At 46.7% G+C, this 14,694-nt stretch overlaps 1 protein-coding gene across 2 annotated transcripts in view; it reads right to left on the bottom strand.

Annotated features, from left to right (window-relative positions):
- SLC18A2 (solute carrier family 18 member A2) overlaps positions 1-14,694 on the bottom strand; it is a 40,167-nt gene that overhangs the window by 10,318 nt on the left and 15,155 nt on the right. Inside the window, exons 10-14 of one of the 2 annotated variants that reach the window (XM_033420953.2) lie at positions 3,939-4,017; positions 3,719-3,770; positions 2,389-2,452; positions 539-658; positions 266-290 (exon numbers count right to left, since the gene is read on the bottom strand). In XM_033420953.2, coding sequence (XP_033276844.1) covers positions 266-290; positions 539-658; positions 2,389-2,452; positions 3,719-3,770; positions 3,939-4,017 — 340 coding nt within the window. Of the gene's footprint in view, positions 1-265; positions 400-538; positions 659-2,388; positions 2,453-3,718; positions 3,771-3,938; positions 4,018-14,694 lie in introns of both variants that reach the window. The other variant, XM_033420951.2, reaches the window with a different exon arrangement.

Below are 14,694 nucleotides of genomic sequence, written 5' to 3'. Positions count from 1 at the left end.
GTTGATGAAAAGAGCTATATTGACTGCTAATCTATGTACAAAAATAGTTTCATTCTTCAAAATATATAAACATAATGCTTGATACAGTAAAACAAGTAGCTGCCCTATGTGATATAAACTAAAAAGGAACTCTTACCATTTACATTTGGGAAGTTCTGTTCAAAAGGAGCAGAAATATATTTTAGAACTAAGCCATACGACACTATCCAGGAGACCATGCTAAAATTATCCAGAAATACTTCATTGCATCCTAAAATTGGCTTACCATTTTTTCTTCCTTGGCAGGTGGACTTCGGAGAAAAAAGCAGAGAGGAGCAAAAAGAATATCAATTATTCCAATAATTGTCATGAGCCATGGAAATCCAATTGACTTTGCGATAGCCCCACCAGCGGAAGGACCTTTCAGGAAACAGAGAATTAGATAAAGCTCTCTCTAAATGTCTTGTAGGCAGAAAGATGCAAAGGTTTAAATAATTTTCAGTAGGCATTATCAATCATGCACTGAGAAAAAGGTTGTTTTGAAAGCCAATGTCCTTACCTATAGCATATCCCATACAAAATGCTACATCGGCAATGGCATACACGCTCCCATAGACGGACACGTGCCGCAGGTCAACCAGGTAGCCCATGATGGGCATCATTGATGAATCCACCATGCCTGTGGACAGTCAGGGAACACAGTCTATAGAAAACTGATGGAAACCAATAATGAGCTGAATGTCAGGGACTGTGTCCTAAACTCACGACCCTGCCAAGATCTCTCACTGCTACCTGCAAGTCTTGAGGCAAACTCCCTGCAACGTACCTTTGGCTGAAGACAGACTGAAGGCGCTTGAGGCTGAGACTGGAACCCAGACCACCATCTGCTGTTCTCCACCTTGCCTCACCTTGCCCTCCGCTGTCTGGTGGACAGTGCCCAGTCCTCTGGTGACTCACCTGCCGTTCTTCAGATCCAGAGGGATGCTGGTTACTGGCTGTGTGGACCCCAAGCCTGCTTCCTGTGGGTGTTTTCCTGATTCACTATTTTCTGGTCCACTCGTCCTTTGCCCTCAAAGAGTGGGCAAACCTACATGCCTCACTCAGCTCCCTCCCCATCCACACTGTGGCCTCACACTTAGATTATGAGAGTTAAAGTTGGAAAGTATTAGGGAGAATCACAAGGAACCAGAACAGGAAGGAGTCTGAGGGATCATCCTGCCCTACCCAGGAAATTAAAATCGAAAGAGTTTTGCTCATTTAGTTGCCTAAAAAAACCAAAACCGCCACCGCCACCTCCAAGACCTGTATTAGAATCTCCGGTCTCTTGAATAGTCGGGGACAGGAAGCATAAAGGAAACACACATATATTCAGAGTTCTGGCCCCAAATCCCTGGCTGGGTGAGCACTGTCATGCCTTCTCTCTCTGAACATCAGTCTCCCCATCGATAAAATGGAGATGATAATGACTGGCTGAATGAGGTGAGGGCTGTGAACATGCCCAGCAGGGCGTTCAAATGACAGACCCCTTACCCGAACACCCACCAGGGGCAGGAGGGTAAGGGACATTTCTTTCATTCAACTAGTATTTGCTGATCACCTAACATGTGCAAGTTGCTGGGACACAGGGGAGAACAAAAGGAACAAAGAGTTGGAAAATAAATTACGACTGTGATTGAGGCTATAAAGGCACTGGGAGAGGTTATGTATACGCATACATACAAGCTAGGAGAACCTAACCTGGTCTAAGGGGTCCACAAAGGCTCCATCCTTTCTACTGTACCAAAGAGTCAACTCCTGCCTTTACCCTGTGACAGATTTACCTTTACTTTTATCATGATCAATGTGTATATTATAAATGAGAAACAAAAAGCATATGCTATTTATCCAAAATATTAACAAGGTTTTTCCCTAATGTATTACTTACTGTTCCTCACATTACTGCAAAAGACTCAACCCCTTTGCCTGTGAAAATTCCTGCAGTACAGCTGGTCATCAATACATCAGTCTACCTTTTCTGTACCAAACCTTATACAAAAAATACACGTGAAGTCTCTTTGTCCCCCAGCCTCATATGAGAAGGTCTGTGCACAGATATGAGCCCAAACAAATGGATTCTGAGGAAGCAGTTCTCCTGTTTGCCCAAGCTCAGCAGTGGAGTGTCGCTTTGCTTCTGTAAATAGCAGGCTTTTATATGCCCGGTTTTCAGGAAATAAATGACTAGTACACGGAAGCCAGTACCTTTCTATGGACGATCTACAAGCCATACATGAGCTAAGCTGCCCACTGCCTCCTGTCAAACTTCTAGATATTTTAGATTGAGTAGCTATAGTCGGCCCAAGTAAGAGGAACTCTGTCTTAGTAATGGGAAAACAAAGTTTTAAATTTAGGTAAAAGACTCGTGTGACTTACCAATTGCAAAACCAACTCCAAAGTTGGGAGCTATGAGTCCATAAATGTTTTTTGCAAGAGGAATCTGTAAGAGAAAATAAATGTTACGCTAAAATAACATGCTGGGGCTTCCCTGGTGGCACAGTGGTTAAGAATCCGCCTGCCAATGCAGGAGACAGGGGTTCGAGTCCTAGTCCGGGAACATCCCACATGCTGTGGAACAACTAAGCCCGTGCGCCACAGGTACTGAGCCTGCGCTCTAGAGCCCGCAAGCCACAACTACTGAGCCCGCATGCCACAACTACTGAAGCCCACGCGCCTAGAGTCCGTGCTCCATCACAAGAGAAGCCACTGCAATGAGATGCCTGAGCACTGCAACAAAGAGTAGCCGCCACTCTCCACAACTAGAGAAAGCGCGTGCGCAGCAACGAAGACCCAACACAGCCAAAAATAAATAAAATAAAATAAATAAATTTATTAAAAAATAAATAAATAAAATAACATGCTATCCAACTCTAAATCATCTTGGAAAGTCTTAAAGATATGATTTCTTTGGCCTGTTATGCGTGTTCCCTCCTGGAGCAAGTAGGAGGAGAAGCAGGATGAGGTTTGGGCAGAAGTAGACCCTCCAAATCTTTAACAGTTGGAGTTGAAATGGGTTTTGTGACCACCACGAAAAGCTAGTTCACTGCCATATGTGAAAGTTCAGCCTCGTCCATACACCATTTTTGAAAAGAACCATAAGGTCTCATTTGGGATAGATACTGGCCTTTAGTAGAAGATGTTTTATTCTAGAAAAACATCCTGCTATTGTTTCTGGCTAGCTGCCCTAAAGTGTTTAAGACACAGCGATGTTTAAGATGTTGGGGGGCGGGCTACAAAGTGAAATAAAAACTATGTAATAAAACATTCTAAATAATTTCCAACCAACATGAAGTAAAAATAAACCCTTTGGAGAGTCTTGTCCAAAATTTTTAAGATGATAAAAAATGATGAGAGGGCTTCCCTGGTGGCGCAGTGGTTGAGAGTCCGCCTGCCGATGCAGGGGACGCGGGTTTGTGCCCCGGTCCGGGAAGATCCCACATGCCGCGGAGCGGCTGGGCCCGTGAGCCATGGCCGCTGAGCCTGCGCATCTGGAGCCTGTGCTCCGCAACGGAAGAGGCCACAACAGTGAGAGGCCCGCGTACCGCAAACAACAACAACAAAAAATGATGAGAAGAAAATGGAAGATGTAATAAAACTCAGTCAACAAACTTCAAATTGCTATAAAATATTTCTTGGTCATTCTTGCCCAAAGCAAAAGTTTCATTCACAGATTATTTCCACTTGCCAAATGTCATCTTTCACTCACACATAAAATGCTGAATCCAACAATTATCATTCCTAGAAGAGCACAAAGCCACCTGTCAAAAAACAAAAAAGCACCATCAATACGTGATTTCCGCCCCCATCCAAGTTTTCAATGGAAATCAGAACAATAAGTTGTAATCGTGAAGGCAGAAACACTTGGAATTTTTTTTTAAAGAACTACATTATTATAACAGAGTGAGTGTTGTCTCATTTCATCTTACCTCCCCATCTTGTGCGCAAGGATCCCAAAAATATTGGTTCCAATGAGATAAGAAATACTAGCTGGTAAGAAAGCAACGCCTGCAAATGTATGAAAAGGACACCTTATCGGTACTGATATCAGTCACATGTGAGAAAAACTAATCATTGTGAGACACCACGCTCGTGATTAGAGATTAGAGCTGATGAAATGAAGCCCTGGGGCCTGCACCCAAGCAGCTAATATCCGGCGGCTGCCAGAGCCCGTCTGGGCCCCACGCGGCTTATCCGGCCACCCAAAGCTGCCGAGACGCTCCAGAAATGAGATTCCTCCCTCTATCATCAGCTTCATCTCGCCTCCACCTCTGCCTGCTGGCGCACTTTACCAGGAGATGACACCAACAGCTCCCGGCATGGGCAGTGAGCAGTGGTGGCATCTGCTTCTGTTCCCCACACCCCCTTCATGATTTGTACGACAGGAGAAAGACATGGGCATTGACAAAATCGAGGAACATTAAGATGAGGGCAAAGAAACATTAGAATTGTCCCACACCCCTTCACTCATATAATCGCCACAGTTTTCCCTTGTAAGTTTTACATACATAAATAAATGTGTGTACACAGGATTTAGGTTTTTTGTTTTTCAAAAAAATCTGGGATGATACCTATGGTCCTACATCCTGCTTTTCTCAATAACCTTCATGAACATCTTTCCATGCCAGAAAAATAAATAAGTAAATGTCTACGTGGTCATCTTTTGTGGCCAGAATGGCTTGCTGGTGACTCCTGATTCCCAGAGTGAAGCATGAAAACCATCTCTGAGGCCAAAACTTCAAAGCAGGGATGCAGACCGGCTCAGGGCAAGCCCCAGACAAGCTACATCTTTCTGAAGCGAGTGGGGTGCTGAGCTCACGCATGTGACTCGGAAGCCAGCGTATGTTATTTTCCACGGACAGCAGATACAGTTGACCCTTGAACAACATGAGTTTGAACTGCACAGGTTCATTTGTACGCAGATTTTTTTTCAATAGTAAATACTACAGTATTACACGCTCCATGGTTGGTTGAATCCACAGATGGGGAACAGCAGCTACAGAGGAAACACAGACACGGAGGGCCGACTATAAATTACAGCGGATTTTCATCCGTGCAGAGGGTCTGCGCCTCTAACCCCCGAGTTGTTCAAGGGTCAGCTGTACCCTCAGACAGCAAACACCCACTTCCCGATTCTCAAGCCCTAAGCATAGGATTAGGAGGCATGAAACAAGGTGTTCATTTCAGCTGAAAACTTACCACCCAAGGCTTAATTAAGTGGGTCACTTGAACCCCTCAGAGCCCAAGAGACGGTGACAGCTCCTACTGCACACACCTCACGGGCAGGCTTTGAAGGTCACGTGGCAACGTGCGCAAGCCTGACCCTGTGCCCTGTCACTCCACACAGCCCCCACTCACCATTCACCCCAGCCTGCTGACCTTCCCCAAACTGCGGTAAGCTCCCGCCGGCAGGGACCCCTTCATCTGTCTCCCGGCAGCCCAACTCCACGGTGGCACACAGGAGGCGCCCAGAACACGCTGACCATTTAGAGGAAAGACCCTGGTGAGGACGTTCACTTCACAGAGCTGGAAGTATTCAAGGCTGTCCCCTGAAGGCACCCCCGCTGGTCCAGCATGGGCTTACTCCACGGGGCAACAGGCAGGGTGTGGTCGGGGGCCCAGAGTCCTCCTTTCTTGACTTTCAAGCTGCGGACGGGGCCAGGCACGCTTTGGACCTCAGGTTCCAAGTTCCCTTTTCCTGTTCTGACACAGCCTCCGCATCGTCTGCCTCGCCAGGACCTCCACCACCTCACACAATCCACAGAACCTGCCTCTCGGAACTCAAAGAAACCTCAGTGTGCCTCGGGGAGGAACGGGGCCCCAGGAGGGGGCCGTCTAGCTCTGCTGGGAAACCTGGGGCCGGGAGCCCACTACTCTTCCAGATGGCGCTTCAGGGGCGCCTCCTACTACAGGGCAGCATCCTAACACCAAGCCCTAAGCCTCCCACCACCTCCACCTGCCGGCCCTGGTTCACATCCCAGAGCCAGGAGAAGCTGGCTCAACCCCCTCCCCTAGCCCCCCGCCGGCGCGTGGGAAGAGTGAGAAGCATCCCTCTTGCCACTCAGCTTTCTCCAGGAAACACGGCCTCAGGCCCTGGGTTGTTCCCCAGCAGCTGGGCGCCTACTGCGGCCCCCTCTGTACAAGTTTACGTTATTCTCGACCTTGAAACCTGGTTCCCAGAACTGCCCCAGCCCACGATGGGCACACAGCACAGGACCACTAGCATCTGAGGAAAAAAAGAAGGGCTGAAGGAATCCTACAAGCCTCTTCGGAGGTCCGGCCCCTCGGCCGCGCCCCTCTGGGGCAGCCGCACAGCGAGAGTCTGTGGAGCCCCAGCGGCGCATGCGCTCACCGGGCTTGCCGCGCAGAGACCCGCGCTTCCTCCAGGGCCCCGACCTCGCCTTCCTGGGGTGCTTTCCAGCCTTCGGCAGGGCTTCACACTCTCACCAGAGGATCCCCCCAGGTTCCTTTCAGGCCTTCATTTGTGCCTGTGGAGATTTTTTTGGAATCTGCGACTAATTGGACATCTTTATCCTTCCCAAATTTGTATCACCGGCAAACACAACAAGACTTCCCTCTAGGCCTTTCCCCAGCCGCATGAGAAGTGCTGACTGGGGCTGGGCCACGCGCGACCCCTTCTCGTCCCCTGGGGTGCCGGTGCCTGCTCACTCGCCTCTGCTCATACAAGAACGTTTAACCATGAGGGACCACCCACCTGCCCCTGGTGCCTTTATGGAAAGTCTGGCTTTGACCACAGGCTTGACCTGCACACGAGGGAGAGGCCTGGACCATCACAAAGTCCACAGAGAGCTGATCCTGGACACGCAGCCCCGAAGTGACCGCGAGAATGAAGCCTTGGGCTTCTTCCGAGCTCCGGGTGACCCATCCCTGTCGTCCCCAAGGGCTCAGCTAGGAACCAGAATGGGGCAGTGGTCCCATCTGGACTCTCCAGAGGGAGGCTCGGGAGGTTGAAGTCGTCACATCCCAGAACCACAGGAGGTTGGCCATCATCTTGTCTTTGCCACCCAGCCAGGCTGGCACGGGGCATGCCTGGGGTCACAGCTGGCTGGGAGCAGTGTGGTCCCCCACCAGCAGGCCAGTGTCCTTCCCTCCATCCCACACTGCACCACCACACCTCGTTAAAGAACCAGAAGAAAAAGTCTGTGTCCACCCTTGTCTGGGGCCTGCCCCTCAGAGCCTACGCTTCCCTTTTGGGGTCACAGCCCTCACCATGAACATGAACTTTTTGATTCCCTAAGCCTCAGGGTGTCAGGGAGAGGTCATCTGACCCAGGACTTGAGGTAAAGAGATGCCATGATGATTCTCTCTCCACCAACCCAAACCCAGGGCCACGCCCCAGTGGCAGCACAAGGAGTTTGAGGGATGGGCCTGCAAGGGAGCCTCTGGAGTAGGGATGGCTGCGTCTTTACCTCCCCCAGAAGGATGGCCCAAAACACCGCGTCCAACAAGAACAATCATGCGTCCCCTACGCAGCTCATAAGACTGTTCTGCTTTACTTCAAATCTTAGTCTTTCTCCAGAAACAATCAGAGAAGCAAAAGGTAGAACAGCTTCCGTTTCCACACTGGGCTGGAGAGAGCTCACACGGGGAGGGGCTGAGCTGCCCGGGCCTCCAGGGAAGTCCTGTGCCACCTCCTAGAGCTGGGTCCTCGCCTCGGGGACAGGCCCACCCAGGGGCCTTCTCACCCAGGCTCGGAGGGGGCTGAGGCGCTCAGGAGAGGGGGCCGCAAGGTGGCAAGGCCCACCTAAGAGGAGAGCTTCCCCTCACTGGAGATGACACTGCAAACGGGAACAGAAATCTGATTCTCTTGAGAAAACCCAAGTCTAGCTCTGAGACAAGGAAGGAGCCATCTCACTGGTGGAAAGGTACAGGGTCGGGGGAACATCTGGCCGGGGTGATAAGCCCCACAAGAGGACCTCCTGATGAAATCTAGGCAGCCTGCGGCCTGCTGTCTAACCCGGATGGCCTGGGTCCCTGACTGACGTGAAAGACTTTCTACAGAAAGCCTCGGGCTGTGTCTGGAGAAGAATAGGGCAAAGCAGCTGGAGAGCGCTGCACGTGGCCAGGACGTGTTCAATTAGGGTGATAAGTCAGTTAAGTGGAGAAAACAGAAACACCAGGAAAGCGTCTCTGCCCAGGAGCACGTGCAAAGCCAACATGGGAGCTCCACTCACAGCCACGTGCCACCGACACAGGGAGCCTCCTGAGGAGACCTGAAGGCGCCGATCAGCACAGGCACAGAGGGAAAGAGCCCTAGAAAAACAGCTCCCGTGGTGTCATCCGCCGGTACCAGCGCCGAGACACAAAGAATGTCTCCTCATCTTTTGCAAAGCTGCTATTCGCTAACTCGAGGACAGAAAAAGTCCACCCCTCCTGCAAAGTGGTGAGCTCTCCTTAGAACCTTTGAGAGCCTTTGGGTTTCCTCTGCTCTCTCCATGGCCAGGAAGTTCAGAGCGAAATTCCTGCTAAGAACTAGCCTTAGTTTACCTCCCAGAATCTTTCCTGCTTCACTGAATGATTCGTTGTTGGGGGCCTGGTTTGGTTTGGTTTTGTGGCATAATCCACAAACCATGCAATTCACCGTTTTAAAGTGCACAGTTCCCTGGGTTTTAGTATATTCACAGGGCTGTGCAACCATCACCATGACTTAACTCCAGAACGCTTCCATCACCCCCAAAAAGAAACCTCACACCCTTTAGCAGCCCTTCCACACCTGGCCCGACCTCCAACCATTTGGGGCTTTTTAATGAAGGATTTTTGGGTTTTTTTAATGAACGAACACAGAAATTCAATGCAGAACCCAAAGGGACTAGTGCTCAGGCCAGGCCAATTGGAGTGAGGCCGGAAGATCAGGGACCAGCCCAAACCAGGAGGCAGCATCTGCCAGGACGCCTCCGCAAAGGGAATGCAAGTTCACCTGCGGAAGGTTGGGGGCACTAACAAGTGGGCTTATTCAGAACTGAGAGTCTCCATCTGAAGATGTCAGTGTGTAAGGTGCAAGAACTATGAAAAGAAAATAAACCTCTAGGAAGGACAGTTGATAAATTCTTAAAGAAATGTGTGTGTGCGGGGACTAGCCTTCCGTGTACTAAGCAGTATTCTCAAGCTAATTAAATAGGAGGGTATTGACACAGGAATACAAGCAGACAAACGGAACACAAGAGAGAAATCCGGAAACAGACCCAAGAACACACGGTCATTTCCAGCATGACAGACGTGGGAAATACCAGATGGACTCCTAGGGTTCCTGGCTGTAGGGCTGGCCAGCCATAAAGAAGACAGTAACACCAGATCCCTATCACACACCTTATAGCAAAATGAATTCCATGTAAATCCAAGAGTTTAATGTAAAAAATAAATCACAAATTTACTGGAGGAAAACATAGTGAAAAAATAATCTTGGCATAGGAAAGGCCTTCCTGAGCCTGAATTGAAATGACAATGACGTAAAGGGGAAGCTTGCTAAATCTGACTCAGAGCATTTTAAATGTTCCGAGTGGTAAAAAATTTAAAAAATTTAAAATAAAATAAAATAAAATCCCACCTATAAAGTCAAAAGACACACAACAAAGGGCAATATTTGCAAAACATCTGATAAAGGATTAATAACATACAAAGAACACTTAAAATCAATTTTTAAAAAAGGACAGAACTCAATAGAAAAAATGGGTAAAGGATATTAATAAGAAGTTCACAGTAAACGGAATAGATATGGATAATAAACATATGAAAAGGTGCTCAATTTCACTCACAAAGAATTTGTAAAACTAAATCAAAATGAGACCCCATACAGATTGCCAACAAACACATGAAAGAATGCTCAACATCATTAATCATTAGAGAAATGCAAATCAAAACTACAATGAGATATCATCTCACACCGGTCAAAATGGCCATCATCAAAAAATCTACAAACAATAAATGCTGGAGAGGGTGTGGAGAAAAGGGAACCCTCTTGCACTGCTGGTGGGAATGTAAATTGATATAACCACTATGGAGAACAGTATGGAGGTTCCTTAAAAAACTACAAATAGGGGCTTCCCTGGTGGCGCAGTGGTTGAGAGTCCGCCTGCCGATGCAGGGGACGCAGGTTCGTGCCCTGGTCCAGGAGGATCCCACATGCCACGGAGCGGCTGGGCCTGTGAGCCATGGCCGCTGAGCCTGCACGTCCGGAGCCTGTGCTCCACAACAGGAGAGGCCACCACAGTGAGAGGCCCGCGTACAGCAAAAAAAAAAAAAAAAAAAAAACTACAAATAGAATTACCATATGACCCAGCAATCCCACTACTGGGCATATACCGAGAAAACCATAATTCAAAAAGAGTCATGTGGGCTTCCCTGGTGGCACAGTGGTTGAGAGTCTGCCTGCCAATGCAGGGGACATGGGTTCGTGCCCCGGTCCGGGAAGATCCCACATGCCGCGGAGCGGCTGGGCCTGTGAGCCATGGCCGCTGAGCCTGCGCGTCCGGAGCCTGTGCTCCGCAACGGGAGAGGCCACGACAGTGAGAGGCCCGCGTAACACACACACACACACACACACACACACACACACACACACACACACACACACACACACACACACACACACACACACAAGTCATGTACCAAAATGTTCATTGCAGCTCTGTTTACAATAGCCAGGACATGGAAGCAACCTAAGTGTCCATAACAGATGAATGGATAAAGAAAATGTGGCACATATATACAATGGAATATTACTCAGCCATAAAAAGAAACAAAATTGAGTTATCTGTAGTGAGGTGGATGGACCTGGAGTCTGTCATACAGAGTGAAGTCAGTCAGAAGGAGAAAAAAAAATACCATATGCTAACACATATATATGGAATCTAAGAAAAAAAAAATGTCATGAAGAGCCTAGGGCTAGGACAGGAATAAAGACACAGACCTACTACAGCATGGACTTGAGGATATGGGGAGGGGGAAGGGTAAGCTGTGACAAAGTGAGAGAGTGGCATGGACATATATACACTACCAAACGTAAAATAGACAGCTAGTGGGAAGCAGCCGCATGGCACAGGGAGATCAGCTTGGTGGTTTGTGACCACCTTGAGGGGTGGGATAGGGAGGGTGGGAGGGAGGGAGACGCAAGAGGGAAGAGACATGGGAACATATGTATATGTATAACTGATTCACTTTGTTGTAAAGCAGAAACTAACACACCATTGTAAAGCAATTATACCCCAATAAAGATGTAAACAAAAAAATGAGACCCCCTTTCTCACACACTTGATTGGAAAAGATTGACAATACACGTGTTAATGCAATGCTACCAAATATCAAAATGCCAGTTTAAGTTTAGGAATCTGCCCTACAGATATATGTACTTCCAAACATGCGCAGAATACGTGGAAAGGATATTTCACTGCAGTATGGTTTCTGATGGCAAAACTGGAATGGACCTAGATGTCCAGCAATAAGGACTGGTAGAAAATGGTATATGGTATATACCAAAGGTATGGTATAACCTTAACATGGAATAAAAGGCAATCAGAGCAGAAGCAATGATGGCTTTCCAGTTAAACAGGGCAGACTGAATCTACAAGTTTTTCTCTATTCCCACTCTAAATTCCATTTAAATTTTAGTAAAGGAATAAAAGAAAACTATACCCTCCCCCTGTCTGCCCAAGGAGAGGCAAAATGAAAGGGGAAAAAGCAACGAGAGGGAGGAGCAAGGGGAGGGAGAGCAGAGAGGGACACAGCCCAGAGCACTGGAACCTTCCACCTGCTCACGGAGCGGGCAGAAGCAGCAAGACCTCTGTGCCTCAGAACCCAGAAAATTAAGGAACTGAAGGCTCCAGGTACTGTGAACATAAGGCTGAGGGCGGAGGCTGTCAACCAGAAAGAGAGCGGTTGGACCCCCCAGCCCTCAGTGGTTCACCTAGCAGAAGGTTTCTTTAGAGAAACCGAACTGAAAAGGTTCAGGGACCCCAGGCAGCATGGAGATCAGGGATGTCACAAGAGGCTGAAATGGGAGGTGAAGAGAAGTCTTCCTACTGAATGGTAAAGGGTGTCATTTCAACATCCCTCCACCGCCCCACACGTACACAAAACCACTTAGGGCAAATGGGAAAGGGCTCTTCAAAAGTGTGATACGATGCCACCAACTATAAAAGTTCAGTAGAGTTTAGAGGAGGAGGATGAAGAAATCAATGGAAATAAGGGAAGGCAAAAGAAGAAATTAAGTGTAAAACATAGAGGTCCCAACATCCAACCAACCTGAGTAGCAGAAAAGAGAAGAAAGAAAATGGAAGAGGGAGAGTGATTAAAGAAATAACACAAAAAGGTTTCCCGGAACTGAAAGAAGGGATTTCCCAAATGAAGAGGCTGAACAAGCAAGTGCCCAGCACAGTGGAGGAAAAGACTCCCTGCAAATCAGCTCGTGGATGCTCATAACCTAGAGAGGAAGAGAAGATCCTTCGAGCTCCTACAGAAGACGCGGAATGAGGACACTGGCCTCCTCAACAGCAACCCTGCGTGCCCGAAGACAACAGCAACCCTGGCCTCAAGACTCTGAAGGAAAAGGATTTCCAACCAAGAATTATACACCCAAACAGACTAAGTCAACCAAACTCGGGATAAAGTTGAGGGAAGCATAAAGATGCTGCTGATAAGCAGGACCCCAGAGGACTTTACCTGCCGTGCACCCCCTCTCAGGAAGCTGCTGGAGGACGGGTTCCAGCATAATGAGAAAGTAAACCGAAAGAGAGGAATACAGGAGAGGAGGATACAGCAAACAGAGAGAGGCAAAGAAGACACCCAGATATTAGAAGAGGAAAATCTCTGGATGGCCTAGGGAACAACTCTAGACTGGAGCAGGAAGTCAGAATGATGTGGGACAGATGTCCACAAACAAGCAAAAACACAGAAAGGTTAGGTCTGTGGAGGTACTTGTCCATATTTAGAGGGTCTTTCATCTCTGCAAAAGAGTTTGAGGGATATATTCATAAATGCTACACAGAAAACTAAGAAAATAGAAAGACACCATAATTACTAACTCCAGGTAAAACAGAAAGTTTGTAAAAAAAGAAAAGAAATAATCACAGAACCCTACAGAGCTCGTCTTTGAATAATATTTACATAGTCACAAGAATGTCAATACTGAATGCCAATCTAACCAAACCTGTAATACAATTGTTTCAGGAGAACAGAAGGTGAGAAAAACATGTGAGTTGGTTGGTTGATATTTTCAGGTAAAGCAATAATGGCATTAAATCCTCATCTACTGTATTAGGAAGCTGGTGGACAATGTCAGAAATTGGAAAATCAAAAAATAGGAGTGTACACATTATTTAGAGACATAAAGGAAATTAGCAGAAGAAACAACTAAAAGAGTTGAAGGTGATCAAATCTGAGGAAGAGATTTGGAGATGAGGAGGCATGGGGCAAAGACTGCTGCTTTTTCATTATGATTTTTATAACATATTTAACTTAAAAATTGTGTACATGTGTAACTTTGATAAAAAAATAAAATTTAATTAATTGTGAAAAGTAAATCTACCCATTTTGACACAGAAACATAGAAAAACAGGGGGTCACACAGTGTGTAAATGGCGAGATTCCACATGGGTTGGGTTTTTCAGGCATTTCACAAAGATGGTGATCAATGCAGAGCAATGGAGGAACAGACACGCAGAACTATTAACAATGAACGTCACAGAGGACCGGGCTGGGACAGGGGAAGGATGAATATGAGATTTTTACAATTGTTACTTCCTCAGTCCCTGTACTTTGATTTTTTAACAATAAGCATGAACTACTTTCTAAATAAAAAATACTTTCAAAGATTCATCCTCTTAAAAACAGTTTGTAATGGATGAAGAAGATGTGGTACATATACACAATGGAATACTACTCAGCCATTAAAAAGAATGAAATAATGCCATTTGCAGCAACACAGACCGACCTAGAGATTATCACACTAAGTGAAGTAAGTCAGACAGAGAAAAACAAATAGCATGTGTCACCACTTATATGTAGAATCTAAAATATGACGCAAATGAACTTATTTAGGAAACAGACTCACACACATAGAAGATAAACCTATGGTTACCAAACAGGGAAGGTGGGGGGAGGGATAAATTAGGAGTTTGGGATTAGCAGATACAAACTACTACATATAAAATAGATAAACAACAAGGTCCTACTGTATAGCACAGGGAACTATATTCCATATCCTATAATAAACCATAATGGAAAAGAATATGAAAAAGAATACATATATGTATGTATAACTGAATCACTTTGCTGTACACCAGAAACTAACGTAACACTGTAAATCAACTACACTTCAATTAAAAAAAATAAAACTACATTTGTTGTTCTCTTTCCCATAAATGTTATTACTGTCCACATATATTTAATATAACTTGTCCAGTTCAGAAGTGTGAGGAAAAGCTGAATGTATTTTTCATCTCTCATTTCCACCCAGGTCTGATGCTTTGATATTAATTATGCCTCTATCAGGGGTGATACAAAAACTGGAGCCAAAACAAACCCCAAAGCTCATTGCTAATCTAAGCACTGACCCCATTAAGTGACAAACAGAAACCATCACTTTATCATCCTGCTACCGGCAGCTCAGAAGGACTACAATAATGAGACCCAACCTGGGGACAAAAATTCTAGAACCAGAAACTCGCGGCC

Source organism: Orcinus orca, chromosome 14, assembly GCF_937001465.1.
Source record: "Orcinus orca chromosome 14, mOrcOrc1.1, whole genome shotgun sequence".
Taxonomy (NCBI): domain Eukaryota; kingdom Metazoa; phylum Chordata; class Mammalia; order Artiodactyla; family Delphinidae; genus Orcinus; species Orcinus orca.
Note: the sequence above shows the minus strand (reverse complement) of the source record. Positions and strands in the feature narration are given on the sequence as shown.